Consider the following 15853-nt stretch of genomic DNA (forward strand, 5'->3'; position numbering starts at 1 on the left):
CCAGGGTTGTCTTGCCCACGTTGGTGCTATGAGAATCAATGTGAGAGAATGTTGCTGTAGCTTGCGTACCACTAATGGAATTAGTGGGAGAGGTGGAAAAGCGTATGCAAAATTGTTTGACCAGTTCATCCATATCGCATTGCCTTTGGATAATAGGTGTGGGTATGTGGCGGCGAAGCTTGGGCATTTGGAGTTGTGGTGTGTAGGAAACAGATCTATCTCTGGTAGACCGCACTTTTGAAAAAATGGCTGAAGAACTTGATGATGAAGTTCCCATTTGTGTATCTGTTGTCTCTGAGGACTTAACAAATCTCCAACTTGATAGTGAACTCCTGGTAGATGTTCTGAGGAATGGCCCACCTCCATATGCTCTGCGCCAGCTGGGAGAGCTGTATGGAGTGTGTTGCTCCTTGTTTTTGAATGTAGTACAATGCTGTCATATTGTCCGTCCGAACTAGTACAGCTTTGTTCGATAGGTAATGCTGAAACTATGTTAGAGCTAGAAAAATCGCTAGTAACTCCAGATGAATTATGTGGAGTAGTTTTTGTTGCAGTGTCCATGTACCCTGTATCTTTGTAAATGCGCTCCCCATCCAGTGAGAGATGCGTCTATGGTTAGTATCATTTGTGGAACAGGTTCTATAAATGGCCGGCCCTTGGAAAAGGGTTTTTGGTGTTGCACCACTGCAGAGAGCGATATGTCCGCTAGTCTACCACCACCAGATCTGTTATTTATTGCTAAGCCTGATTCCACTGACTTGCCAAGCACTCTTGTATGGGGCGCATTTGTAGTCTTGCGTATGGTACTATGAAAATGCAAGATGCCATCATTCCTATTAGTTGCATGAACACTTGAGCTGGTAGTGAGTGTTGTGGCTGGAATCTTTTGATAAGATCCTGCATACTTTGTATTCTTGTTGGGGTGGGGATACGCTATTGCCTTGGAGGTATCTATTGTCGCACCTAGATACAGCTGAGACGTGATGTGACTTCTTTTGATATACTGTGAATCCCCGTTTGTGTGGCAGGCATATTGTTTGATGCGTGTGCTGTACACATTGGTTGTATGACTTGGATTTTATTAACCAGTCGTCCAGATATTGGAAGACATGAATGTTGTCCCTTCTTAAGTGTGCTGCTACTACTGCTAGACACTTTGTGAACACTTGAGGTGCTATAGTTACTCCGAAAGGGAGTACCTTGAATTGGTAGAGTTGATCTTCTAGTATGAACCGTAGGTACTTTCTGTGCGATTGATGTATGCGAATGTGGAAGCAGGCGTCCTTGAGATCTAATGTGGCAAGGAAGTCGCCTTTCTTTAGCAACGGTAGAACCTGTTGTAGTGTGACCATATGAAAGTGGTCCGATTGTATGTACAGGTTTAGGGGCCTTAGATCTAAAATAGGTCTGGGGGACCCGTCCTTTTTGGGTATGAGAAAGTATAGAGAATAAACTCCGGTGTTATGATGTTGTTTTGGGAATGGTTCTATTGCATTCTTTTGCAGTAGAGATGCTACCTCAAGTCTTAGCAGTATGAGGTGTTCTTGTGACATGGGACGCTGCCTGGGTGGTATTGTTGGAGGAGTGGAAGTGAGCTCCAGGCAATAACCTGACTGAATTATTTGTCTTAACCACCTGTCTGTGGTGATGGAGTTCCAGACAGGTAGGAACGTAACCTCCCCCTGACAGGAGTGGAATGGTCTGGGGGGATGGAAGGGAAGTCACTGTTTGGGAGTAAAGGCGTTGCGATACTAGTTTCCTCTACCTCTGCCCTTACTGTGGTTTCCTCTATACCCTCCTCTATAATATCCCTTACCGGGCGAGATTTGGTTGGGCGCTTTGTAAGAAGAGGAGGTATTGTCAGTTTGGAAACCCTTAGACGCGCCCCTATATGAGGAGCGACGAAAGGAAGGTCTATGGACTTGCGTTTGTAAAGCTCCCATGGATTTTGCCGTATCTGTATCTTTCTTCATCTTTTCTAGTGCACTATCGACAGTTGGACCGAAAAGGTGTTGCTGGTCAAATGGTTGGTTTAAGATACTGGCTTGTACTTCTGGTTTAAACCCAGAGATGCGTAGCCATGCATGTCTACGCAACAATACCCCTGTATTTATTGCTCTAGAGGCTGTGTCTGCAGTGTCTAGTGAACATCGTATGGAGGTATTTGTAATAACCTTGCCTTCCTGTATTAGGTCAGAAGCCCTGGTTTAATATTGTTCTAGCAAGTGTTGCATGAGTGACTAACTCATCATAATGAGCTCTATCATATCTTGCTAACAAAGCTTGAGTGTTAGCAATCCTCCAGACATTGGCTGCTTGAGAGATGGTGCGTTTTCCTGAAGCATCTAAAAGCTTAGACTCTTTGTCAGAGGGTGGAGCATCCCCTGTTGTCTGCGAGTTAGCTCTTTTTCTCGCATTTGACACTACTAGTGAGTCCAATGGCAACTGTCCTTTAATGTATGCTGGATCAGTTGGAGACGCTTTGTACTTTTTTTCTAGTCTGGGGTTAATTACCCTGGCTCTGACTGGGTCTTTAAATATTTCAGGTGCATGTCTTACCACTCCACTAAGTATTGGAAGTGTGGTTGTGGTCTTATGTGATGACAGTAGTGTGTCCATTAGAAAGTCTTCTTCCAATGGATCAGTGTGCAAGTCTACTCCATGGAAAGTGACTGCTCTATAAATGAGCTGCGTAAACCCAATAGTGTAATCTGGGTAGAGGGCCTAGACGGGTATGCATTGTCTTGTGGCAGATCTGGTGCATTATAATCTTCCCATGGGTCACCTGATGGCCCAGGAATATCATCTGGGTCATTAATGTCGTCTATGTGATGTTCACTCTCCAACTCCTGTGAGCGGCTATCTTCATCTTGTGGTATAAGACTATGTATACTAGAAGGTGAATGTACAGGAGAAATATCTTTTGGTATTTCTACTTCTGGTGAAGGAATCCTTATGGGGGAAGTTTGAGCATGCTTTTTTAGAGGAACTGGTGGTGGTTTAGGATAGTCCATTTTCCTCTTTTCAGGCACTGTAGTGATATGTCCAGTCTTTGGATGAAAATGAAGAGTCTTTTGCTTTGGGTCAGGTTTGAAAAGCTATTCGACTGGAAAATCCTTTTTCGGCGCAGATTTATCTGGTTTGGGGCCGAAATGCTTAGTTTTTACAGTGTCCATTGTCTTTGGAGCAGGTTTTGGTTTAGATTCCGAAGACTTGTTATCTTGTTTTTTCTTAAGATCCGTGCTCTTTGGATCCAAAATGTTCTTTCCCGGGGTACGTTTGGACTCATCTACCCTCGGAGCCGAAGTATGTTTCGGTACAGGAACAGTCTTCGGGTGCACTTTTTTCAGAAACGGGGTGGTCTTTGGTTCGGTAGCTTTGAGAACCTCTTTCAGTGCCAAACTTGCTTTCGGCTCGACCACTTTCCGTACCGAAGGATGCTTTGGTGCCGGTGTTAATTTTGGTTTAAGGACCTTCTGCTTTTTGGGACCGGCAGACTGACTCGAGCCTGAGTCGACTGGAGGCTTTTTTTATATTCTTCGCTGACGAGCCAGAAAGCGGGGCGTCGGAAGGTTTTGGTCGGTGTGCACCTGGACCCGAAGGTGGAGGTGGAACCGAAGCCTGTCCCGGTATGGTGGGGTAGAACAGGGTCGACGCTTGTACTCACAACCTGTTGACCAGCTGGAAGATCGCCATCTTCGGATTGATCCTCGGCTCCAGAAGCTGAATCCTCTGCTTCGGAAGCGATGTCTTCGTGCTGCTGTTCACCGGCGTTTACTTCGATCGGAGCCTCATCTATGATGAGGTCTGGTGTCGAAGATGACTGCGCCATTACTCTTCGAGCTCGACGGTCCCTGATGGTCTTCTTGGACCGGAACGAAGCGCAGGCCTCACAGTCTTGATGCTCGTGCTCTGGAGATAAGCACAGATTGCAAACCTCATGAAGATCGGTGTGAGGGAATTTAAGTCCACACGAGGGCATTTCTTGAAGGGTGTTCTTTCCCTGAGCCAAAGGCCCAATGGAGCAGTTGGGCCAGAGGGCCCCGACGAACGCTGAAATCGAGAAGTGAAGCCTTTCTTCGAAGCGGGTAACAAGAATCACTGTCGAAGACGATGCCAATGGAATTAGGATTGATTTATGAATTCGAAAAGAGATCGGTAACGGGACTGAACGATGAACACATCTGAGCCCGATGGCGGAAAAAAAACAATCTGAAGATGAAGTCGATGCCCATGCGCACTACGATCTAAGGGAGGAGTCATCCAACAGACAAAGACTCTTCCAAGACAACAACAAAGCGTAATCATCCGGGCCCACCACTAGATTATGATCTAATGCAATAGTGTATGGTCTGCAGCCCATATGGCTCGAACACTGTGTTTAACTTCACCTCCTCCACCTGTGGGGTGGATTTGTCAAAGGTGGGCACACCTCCTAGCCTTTCTAAGTTTTACCACCTGTTTTCTCGCCCAAAGTGGGGGAGTATACCAGGGGCTGCCATCTGATGCAAGCAGCAGAGGCTGGGAGTCGCATTACAAAGGCAGCAGGCCTTTGAAGCTTCCACTTGAAGCACTGGGCCTCTCCTGGGGGAGGTGTGACACCTCTGCCCAGGATGTGCAATGTTCTGGTCCCAAAGGGCAGAAGCTCTTTACCTAGGGGTCTAGGGGTGTTTGTGTGTGGCAGGCTGTCTGAAGCCAGTTAGGGACCACACCTGGGTCAGTAGGCTTTCAGGTGGAACCTGTGAGATGCCCTCTGAGTACATGGTATAATAAATCTCACACTGGCATCAGTGTGAATTAGTTACAAGAATCAAACGTTTCTGGATTCAGTAAAGCCATTATGGTGGCGTGGAACTCAAGTTGTCGAGATTCCAGCCCATGTACTCCTTATGGCTTCCCTGGAACTTACAATATTTAAGAATTGACTTAAGTGTTGTAGGGGCATATCTACTCATGCAGATATGCCCCCATATGCCCTCACCTGTGGTACAGTGTAACCTGCCTTCGAGCTGTTTGGCCTACTTGTGTGGCGATTCACCTACAAGGGCCATGCCGACTTTGACCTCTGTACCCGGCTGCCCCTGTGCCGCTGGTGGGGCCGTTTTGGTATTCACCTGACCCTTGCCCTGTGCTGACCTTTGGTCCCAAAGTTGCGTACTTACCTGTTTAACCGCATTATTGTTTTCCTCCTCCATAGGATAACAAATGTTTATCCCTTACTGCTGATCTAGGTCTTGAAATAAAGTACAAACAAAGCTTATTTTTCTAAAATTGGTATAGATCTCATTCTTGAGTCGTGTGTCCATTACTGGTCAATGTTGTGCAATAAATCTCACGGAATTCGTCTTTTGTATGTTGGTAATGTCATTGCATTTACGTAGTTCGATTATAAATCCACTGTGTACGTCGCTCTGATCTGATGCAAAATGTATTCCGATTGTATTGAACTTGTCAATAAAGGTTTTGGAAATGTAAAAAAAAAAAAAAAAAATGTTGTGCAATAATGCAAATGCTACTTACCAGTATGCATCTGTTCTTGGCATGTAGGGCTGCTGACATTCATATCTGTGCATAGATCGCCGCCTAGTGTTGGGTCCGGATGATTGCACATTGTTGTCCTGGAAGAGTCTTCGAAGTATCACGAGATAGGTGGCTCCTCCCCTGGACTACAGTGCGCATGGGCATCGCCTCCATCCCCAGATTGTTTTTAGCCATTGGCAGAGATGGAGTGAAGTATGTGAGTGATGACCATGCTATGAGCATATATATATATATATATATGAATGAATACTGCAGCTGCTACAGGCGCCGGGGAGGAGGGTGGGCGATATGAATGTCAGCAGCCCTACATGCCAAGAACAGATGCATACTGGTAAGTAGCATTTGCAGTTCGAGGCATGTGGGCTGCTGAATTCATATCTGTGCATAGAATACATAGCAGTCCCTCCATTAGCGGCGGCTGCCCGTGCCAGCTGCAGCAGTCTGAAAAAGTGTCTTGAGAACAGCCTGACCAACAGCTGCCTGCTGTTTGGAGTGCACGTCTACACAGTAGTGTTTAGTGAAAGTATGTGTGGTAGACCATGTGGCTGCTCTACAGATATCTTCTAAGGGAATGTTACCTAGGAAAGCCATAGAGGCCCCCAACTTCCTGGTGGAGTGGGCCCTTGGTGGGATAGTGAGAGTGCGCTTAGCTTTAGCGTAACAGATTTGAATGCATTTCACGATCCACCTAGCGATCCCAGCTTTGGAGATAGCGTTTCCCTTGTGGTGTGTGGCAAAAGCAACGAAAAGCTGCTTGGTTTTGCGAAAATCTTTTGTCCTGTCTACATAGTACATCAAGGCTCTCTTAACGTCAAGTGTGTGGAGCATCCGCTCCGCCAGTGTCTCTGGGTTTTGGAAAAACACCGGCAACTCAATTGTTTGGTTTATATGGAATTGAGATACAACCTTGGGTATTTAGTGCGGAGCACAACCCTGTTAGCATGTACCTGGAAGAAAGGTTCTTGGATGGTGAGCGCCTGCAGCTCGCTAACCCTCCGTAGCGATGTAATTGCTACTAAGAACGCGACCTTCCAAGTTAGAAACTGAAGCTCACAAGAGTGCAGTGGCTCGAAGGGAGGACCCATCAGTCTTGTAAGAACCACATTGAGGTTCCATTCTGGAGCTGGTGGTGTCCTTGGTGGGATGACTCTCTTGAGTCCTTCCAAAAAAGCCTTGATAGCAGGGACTTTAAAGAGTGACAGGTGTTGCCTATTCTGGAGGTATGCTGCCATAGCAGACAGGTGATTGCGGATGGAAGAGTACGCCAAATTGCATTGATACAGGTGGAACAGGTAACAAATGATGTTCTGAATGGAAGCATCTAGCGGGTCAATATTGTGGTTAGTACAGTAGATGACAAACCTCTTCCATTTAGCCGCATAACAAGCTCTAGTAGTGGGCTTCCGTGCCTCCCGAATGATGTTCATGCAATCGGGAGGAAGATTGAGGTAGCCAAACTCTAGGATTTCAGGAGCCAGATCGCCAGGTTGAGCTGTTGCGGGTCTGGGTGCTGAATGTCGCCATGGCTCTGCGTCAGAAGGCTGGCGGTGAGATGAAGCCTCTGATGCGGTACCACGGAGAGTTCCAGAAACGTGGTGTACCATGGTTGGCGAGCCCACGTTGGAGCAACCAGGATGAGAGTCATCGAGTGCTGCCTGAGCCTGAGCTTTTCTTTATATCCAAGCCCACACGACTGGCCCCTTAGATTGAAGGCACCACATCCCTTTATCTAGCCATCCACGTGGCTTTTCTATCCCATCAAGGCCCCAGTGAGGCCCCCCTGTCTCATCCCGCTGAAATAGCCCCAGCACGATTAACAGCCTTTAGCTACCATCTACGTAATGATCGCTTCAATCATAACCATCAAGGCGCAGACACGGCGCCGGGCGGTAATCACGCCCACTCCCCCTTCTGTCATCTCCAGTCCACAATACTACTGCGCAGGCGCAGCGCCGTCTGGTTTCTATGCCTACCACCGACCCTTCCAGGCTCCCGTAGCAGCCACGGGCTTCCCGGAAGCGATCGCATGCATTTATGCGCCACGCCCTCATTCACTCGTTGCTACCAAGCAGCGAGTACGGAGAAGTAGGTGATCCGCCTGATTTCGCCACACGTAACTGTAAGTTATTCCTCCCCTCTCCCCCCCACCCCCCTAGCAGGACTAACAACGTGGGCTACCCGCCAGCGCTGTCCGTGGAGGTTATCCCTCGATCCACAACATATACTTCTCTCTTTAGATTATGTTGTAACCGGTGTAGCGCCCTACTCCTGCTTGATGCAGCTCGACTAGAGCCCCAGCATTGTAAGCCCCCATTCCATTTTTCTGCCATATCACATGTCGTGAAAAGCTCTGTGTTGTATGTGTTTGTCAGTCCAGTTTGTTCCTTTTTGTTGACCACGAATCACTGAACAGGTCCTACAAAGTTAACAATTACCATTCAGCTGGCACTAGAAAAACCACGGCGGTATAAGTATGAGCACTCCAGCTTAGTGCACCCCAGACTACGACGCCAGCATGTATATTTTTTAAGGCACGCACTAAGGTTTAAATCAAATCTCCTTAGACGGATAGACCTTATTTTATAGATATTCTACTTCTAAGGCTATGAGCACGCTTGCACACCACCTGTAGACACGCTCTGCATCGATGAAGGCACTGTGTCAACCACCACTGTGGAAAGCAAGAATAACTGCACGTATCCTGCACTCTATCACTGCACTACGTTACAGGATAGTAATTATTTTATTCACTTTCCTTCCTTTCCCACAGGTTTTTAGCACCCTTAACCCTAGGCGTGCTTACCCAGAAGTATATTTTTCTTCTGGATGACCAAGGAATTAGGGCAGGGTGTGTCTTTTAGGGGGCACAAACCACCCACTTCCTTGTTTTGGTCCTGAGGAATACCGGGGATTTTCCCCTTATGGTAGAAACATGTCGACCAACACATAAACAGAGATAAGTAGGTCGTAACTTCCCTACTACTATCTCACCTATATTTTTAATTTTGTCCAGTTACTTTTTTATTAAATATTGTATAAAAGCATTAACCAGGACAATTCTAACACTCACACTCTTTTTTGTTTGCACCCCACACTTCACTACCTGCTCCACTGCAACCGCAGGTGTTGAAGCACACCCAAGTGACGCTAGGCCACTTGGGTGGGCCCCGATGATGAAGCAAGTCACCACTAGGTGGTGAGTGAGGGGTTTACTAACAAAGGAACAATGTTTCCTGAGTTTAGACAAAAGCCTTCTGTTACCCTCATCGGGTAGTACTCCTCCATTTGTTCTTCTGAGCTTGCGTGCCACCAGCGGTATCAGAGGTGCTGGGGGAAAAGCGTACGCAAATCTGCCTGACCAGTTCATCCACATCGCATTGCCCTGTGATTGCGGGTGTGGGAACCTGGCGGCGAAGCTTTGGCATTTTGCGTTCTCCTTTGTGGCGAACAGGTCTATCTCTGGATGACCCCACTTTTGGAAGTACGGTTGGAGTACTGATGGATGTATCTCCCACTCGTGCATTTGATGGCTGTGCCTGCTGAGCAGATCCGCCATCTGATTGTCCTTGCCCGGGAGATGCTCTGCCATGAGGAAGATGTTCCTCTGAATGGCCCACTTCCACATGCTCTGAGCCAGGTGAGACAGCTGTGGAGAGTGTGTGCCTCCCTGCTTCTGAATGTAGTACATGGCCGTCATGTTGTCCGTCCGGATCAACACGACTTTGTTGCACAGATGTACTTTGAACGTCTTTAAGGCCATGAAGATTGCCATCAGTTCCAACACATTGATGTGCATCTTCCTTTGCTGTAGTGTCCATAGTCCCTGCACTGTGTACTGGAGTACATGCGCTCCCCATCCTTGTAGAGAGGCATCCGTTGTCAGGATAATCTGTGGCACAGGCTCTTGGAATGGTCGGCCCTTGCAAAGGTTTTGTGGATTCCACCAATGCAGAGAGTTGTATGCCCGACCGCTCACCAACACTAGGTCTGTCAGTTGCCCATGAGCCCGAGTCCACTGACGTGCTAGGCACTCCTGAAGCGGACGCATATGTAGTCTCGCGTGCGGGACAATGGAGATGCAGGAGGCCATCATGCCTATCAACTGCATGAACACCTTCGCTGGAAGCGAGTGCTGAGGTCTGAATCGTTGGATCAGCGTCTGGATACTGGCGATTCTCACTGAATTTGGCTGCGCAGTGGCTGCCAGAGTGTTGATGGTCGCGCCCAGATACTGTCGCACGTGGGCGGGCTGGAGATGGGATTTTGGGTAGTTCAGAGAGAATCCCAGATCGTGCAGGAGATGAATGGTGCGGGACACGTGGTCGACGCACTGTTGTTCTGTTCTTGCTTGAATGAGCCAGTCGTCCAGGTAAGGGTAGACGTGGACGTTCTGGCGACGGAGATGCGCCGCCACAGTCGCTAGGCACTTCGTAAATACCCTTGGCGCCGTGGTGACCCCGAACGGCAGAACCCTGAACTGGTAATGCTGGTGGTGAATTGTGAATCTGAGATACTTCCTGTGGGAAGGATGCAGGGGGATATGAAAATATGCATCTTTCAGATCCAGTGTAGCCAGGAAGTCCCCCTGCTGAAGCAGAGGGAGTACTTGCTGTAACGTGAGCATATGGAAGTGCTCCGAGAGAATGTACCAGTTGAGGGGCCTGAGGTCCAGGATGGGCCTGAGGGATCCGTCCTTTTTGGGGATTAGAAAATACAGGGAGTAAACCCCTGTTCCCCTTTCTTGCAATGGAACGAGCTCTATTGCCCCTTTTTGCAGCATGACTAGAACTTCCTGCTGCAACAAGTGCAAGTGCTCGCCGGACATAGGACGGCTCCTTGGGGGTATGTTTGGTGGAATGGAAGTAAGTTCCAGACAGTAACCGTACTGGATAAGAGACTTGACCCACCTGTCCGTGGTGATGGATTTCCACGCGGGCAGGAACTGCTTGAGTCTCCCCCCGACCGGTGTTGTATGGTCGGGGGCAGTGACAAGACGTCACTGCTTGTTGGCGGTGGTGGACCTGGAGCTGTTGTTTCCACGTCCCCTGCCCTTGACGTTATTGCCTCTGTAGCCACCCCTACCCTTGTTGGTGTATGAGGTTTGGCTGTTACTTTTATAATACTGAGTGGAGTGCGATGCCTGACCCCTTGAGGTGCCTCTGGAATTGGAGCGGCGAAAGGAACCACTCCGAAACTGCTGAGACTGGAGGGCCCCCATAGACTTGGCAGTGTCTGTATCTTTTTTCATTTTTTCCAGCGTCGCATCCACCTCTGGGCCGAACAGGTGGTCAGGATTAACTGTTTGGTTCAGTATTGTTGTTTGAATATCGTGCTTGAACCCTGAAATTCTAAGCCAAGCATGCCGTCTAAGCAACACACTAGTGTTGATTGCCCTGGAGGCTGTATCGGCCACATCCAGCGCACATTTTATGGATGCGTTCGTGATGAGCTTTCCTTCCTGAATCAACATTTCTCCTGCCTCCTTGTACTGGTCAGGCAAGTGTTGCAGTAGTGATTCTAAGGTGTCATAATGAGCCCTATCATAGCGTGCAAGTAGGGCCTGTGTGTTTGAGATCCTCCAAATATTAGCTGCCTGTGCAGCAATCCGTTTCCCTGAGGCCTCAAATATCTTGGACTCTTTGTCTGGGGGAGGAGCGTCACCAGTGGTCTGCGAGTTCGCCCTCTTCCGAGCGTTGGATACAACCAACGAGTCCAGTGGCAAGTGTCCCTTGATGTATGTTGGATCCGAGGGCGCTGCCTTATATTTCTTGTCAATGCGAGGGTTGATGACACGCGCCCGGGTGGGCTCCTTGAAGACCTCTGTTGCGTGTTTGAGCACCCCCTTAAGCATTGGCAACGTTTTGACTGACTTTTCAGCCACTGAGAAAGTGTCAAATAAAAAGTCGACATCCACAGGGTCTGAGTGCAACTCGACATCGTGGTTAGCCGCAGCTCTCTCGATTAGAGCGTTGAAGGCCGCCGAGTCCTCCGTCGGTGATGTCTTGGCCGCAAAAAGCTGTGTGTCCTGGCTCGACTGCGGGTCTTCCGGGTCGCCTCCGGCCGACCACGGTTCGTGCTCCTCCTCCGGATCCGAGTACGCCGGATAGTTGTACTCGACGTCCTCATCGTCAGCATCGCCTGCGGTGGAACGCGTTGGCGAGTGTTCTAGGGCTTGCGGAGACATAGGCTCTATCGGGGCCGAAGTCCCCGCAGAGTCCCTCTTATTCTTGAGAGGGATCCGAAAATGTTCCAACACCGGCTCCGTGGTGATTTTTCTTTTGAGGAGAGACAGTTTCCCAGTATTGGCGTCGATGATGACCTCTCGACGCTCCTCTTCAGCAAGTGGCTGGAGCCGAAGCTTCGACACCACCAAGGCTGCTTTTGGTGTCAAGACCTCCTTCGAGGGCCCGCCATGTTTCGGCGCGAAAGCCTTCGGCGTCGACTTTGGCGGTAGGGTAAAGCGGATAGGCGTTTGCGCTTTCGCAGGCTTAGGCGTGGGCTTAGGCGCCACGGTGTCCGAATCGGGAACCACCTCGTCCTTCCGTATCCGTTGCAGGGATTCCGCTACCTTCTTCGTTAAGGCTGGAGAGGGCTTGACCGTCTCGAGCGAACTCCCCGAGCCGGGAGTCGGTTCGACGAAAGGCACCTTCTTCGGGGCCGACACCTCACGCGCCTTGTCCCCAAGGGCCGGCGCCGGCTGATCCCGGGTCGCGGTGTCGCCCTGACGCTTCTTCGGAGCCGTCTTCGGGCCCTCGACCCCGACCATCTTCGGCGCCGACGCAGCCGCGTCAGCCAACTTCGCCTTTGGCGTCGACCCCGAGGGCTTCGGGTCGGCCATCTTGGCGTGGCTCTTCAAGTCGGCCATTTTGAATTGTTTGGAAGTTGACGCCCCAGCGCAACTTTCACTTTCGGTTTTGAAACCGAGGAAGCGTGACCCGATGGCTTCACTTTCGTTTTCTTGAACGGGAGTGGCGCCTCAGAAATGTCCGTGACCGGGCCCGGAGGCGGGGCTGCTGGACTTATAACGAGGTCTTGGGTAAGGCCCGAAGGCGATCCCTCGACCTGGGCCGCATGAAGGGGATTGACCCCTGAGTCTGGTTGGGGATGCTCCTCCTCCGAGCTATCCCCCACGGTGGCAATAGCCCGATCGTTGTCCCCTACCTCGTCGTTGCCGGCTTCGTCAAAGTCCTCATCACCCGCGTCGTAGGCATCCCCCTCGGACGCGGGACTAGAGTCCGAAACTTGTACGGCGTCGTCGTCTCCAACAGATTCTTCGAATATGTCGTCTGGTGGGGGCGCCAGGGTAGCCGATAACCGGGCCTGGAGTCTAGCGGCCCGACGAATCTTGAGAGTTTTCTTGCACCGGAATTTCGAACACGCCATACAGCTGTCTTCGTCATGGTTCGGTGACAAGCATTTGTTGCACACAGGGTGCACGTCGAGGTGTGGATATTTGGAGTTACACACCGGACATTTCTTAAACGGAGTCCGCTCCATAGCTGTAGCGTAGAGTAGGCCCGTCCGCGCCGAGAGCACGCGGAAGGGTAACAAGAGTTCGGAGCTGAGAGTCAGACAAGAAACCCGAACGAAACTATACTGACGCTCAGCCTAAAGACCTTTTGGTCTCGAGTAGAAAAGTTGAACAACTATCGATTCCGACAGAGGGAACCGAAACACATCCGAACCCAATGGCGGAAAAAAACAATCTGGGGATGGAGGCGATGCCCATGCGCACTGTAGTCCAGGGGAGGAGCCACCTATCTCGTGATACTTCGAAGACTCTTCCAGGACAACAATGTGCAATCATCCGGACCCAACACTAGGCGGCGATCTATGCACAGATATGAATTCAGCAGCCCACATGCCTCGAACATGTCTTACACTCCTCTGTGTTAGGCCTAAGGCTGCTCACCCACACTACCACTAATAGAGCACTATGGGTTTTATATTAAGCCCTGTACACTTTTGGAGAACTGTGTATGGTATAACCACCTAGTGGCATACCATATACATTGCCAGCTTCCTACAACAAGGTATACACATTTGGGGACCAGGCGGACTGATGGGAGAGGAAGAGAAGAGGCAGGTGCAGGGCAGGGGTTTGGCATTGCCTTTTGGAAGCACACCTCCAGTCATTGTGAGAGGACTCAGGGTCAGGAGGTATGTTGAATCAGTTTAATTTAAAATGGTTTGTTCTGAGCTCTACTCACTTCCCTCAGCTACTCCGGACCTGCTCCTAACGGTAGTTTGGAAGGATATGCTGGGCTGCTCGATCATGGACTGAGTCAGGATACGCATTGGCTATTGAAGTGGGTGGGGGAGGCACATGTACTGCCGTCACTTACTCCCCATTGTTTTGGATGGGAGTTAATTATGTATGTGGAGACACTCAAGACATGTAAATGCAAATAAAGAGCCATTTAAAAAAAGTTGTATACTCTACCTATTAGTGCATTTCCTTATATGTAAAGTTCAAACAATATAGTGATTTTTCATTGGCACACAAATAAAAGCAAAACCGAATCACCAAGAATTTCATTCAAATTAGTATTATCGCCTCAAAAATGTTTACTATTGAAAAAAACTCAACCATGAAATAAATGCACAAGGTGCATAAATAGTAGATATACCGGTCATTAAACTCGAAAAAGACCACACAAGTTCATAACAAGCGCCTAATGGAATTAGTTTCTCATGTTAGTACAAACCTGATTGATCTGAAGTGCTTCTTTAAACCAATCAGAAGCTTCATAGAAATTTCCTTTATCTCTGGCCATTGCTCCTAAGCGTAAATAACCTACAAGAAAGTAAAAGGCCCTTTTTACTATGCAACATAATCCTTACCAAATAGAATAGTCAATTACAAATTTATATACTGGTTTTAAAGAATACAGAAATGAGGGATAACTCTCCTGCAGTTCGGAAAACAGTGATCCTTGAACAAAAGAGTCTTGAACGGTTTACCAGTGCCCTAGATCCATATGCTTAGGTCTTACATACACTGATAAATCTCAGGTATCTATTCCTCCCTTCCTGTTACTTCTCATTTCAATAATCTGGCACTGTCTCCCCAGCACCAACATCACATAAACAACATAAAATAGACAAAACAGCAACAACAACTTGGCTACATTGTGTCAATTATAACATGTCTGTAATGCATATTTTTGGAGACGAGAAGTTTTTCCATGGATAAAGTTAGTTAGTATTGAAGGTCAAACCAAAACATGTGCATGTAACATTCAAAGTATAAAATCTCTTACAGTCAACATAATTGGGATGTTCTCTTAAAATGTTCTTATAAAGTTTTTCTGCTTCATGGAATTCACACATTGCCTCATAAAGCCTTGCAAGGTTGTAAGACGTGGTGACAGAAATAGCATTGTAATAGTGCTCGTCATGTTCCGCCTCAGCCTTTGCACGATCCAGGGATGCCAAGAAATATTTCTAATCAATGGAAGAAGAAAAAAAAAAAAAAAAAAAAAGGTTGCTGGGACTTAATTTAAATCAAACATGATCAATTCATCTGCTTCTTACTCAAAATGGTTTCCATAGCACAAATCATTTTTGTCCAAGGACAACATACCATATTCATCTCTATAGGATCTAGCCTCTAGACACAAGAGCTCAGGTCATTGTGTGCATCATATATGTTATTATTTTTTTAACACCCAAATCATGCTAATCTCACAAGCACATGTCTCGCAATTAAACCTACTATAGTTCTGCATTCCAGGACATTATCTACTGTCTATGCCTCAAAACGTATTATTCCTTACTAGAGTGATTTACTGAAGTAATGCTAGACTACCTAAGTTGTACATGATCATGTAGCAGCATGCTGTGGTATTGTGTTTAGACCCATAGGCCATAAGCTTTCAAGTATGGTAGTAAGGAGACCTAAACTCCTGACTTAAAATAAATTAATAAAATACAACACTTGCTCACTATTCGACTATAATATTGTTAGACTATGCGCTATATGCACTGGTACCCCACAGTCTGCAGTGTCAAGTTAACTGAAGGTTGCTGTGAGGGAACAAGTAATCAATACTCCATTTATGGGAAGTATGCCAACAACACATTTTCATCATTACTTTGTACCTTTGCTTCCCCCAGATTTCCAAGGCGAAAATGGAGAGCACCCACGTTGTTTAGAATCTCTGGAGGGACATCAGCTTGCACTTTTTCCTGAAGGATACGAGTAGCAGTACCGTAGGCCGAGAGGGCATTCTGCAGTGGGTGAAAATGGAGGAGTTTAGCATAACTTTCACAGTAGAGTGCTGAACATCAGATGGTGAGGTTGCATAAA

General features: G+C 48.0%; 1 protein-coding gene across 1 annotated transcript in view; it reads right to left on the reverse strand.

The window, feature by feature from the left end:
• Positions 1-15853, reverse strand: part of CTR9 (CTR9 component of Paf1/RNA polymerase II complex) — a 222667-nt gene that overhangs the window by 97834 nt on the left and 108980 nt on the right. The window contains exons 11-13 of the mRNA XM_086955952.1: positions 15646-15774; positions 14805-14988; positions 14250-14338 (exon numbers count right to left, since the gene is read on the reverse strand). Coding sequence (XP_086812078.1) covers positions 14250-14338; positions 14805-14988; positions 15646-15774 — 402 coding nt within the window. The remainder of the gene's footprint in view (positions 1-14249; positions 14339-14804; positions 14989-15645; positions 15775-15853) is intronic.

This window comes from Lissotriton vulgaris, chromosome 2_1, assembly GCF_964263255.1.
Source record: "Lissotriton vulgaris chromosome 2_1, aLisVul1.2, whole genome shotgun sequence".
Classification (NCBI taxonomy): Eukaryota; Metazoa; Chordata; class Amphibia; order Caudata; family Salamandridae; genus Lissotriton; species Lissotriton vulgaris.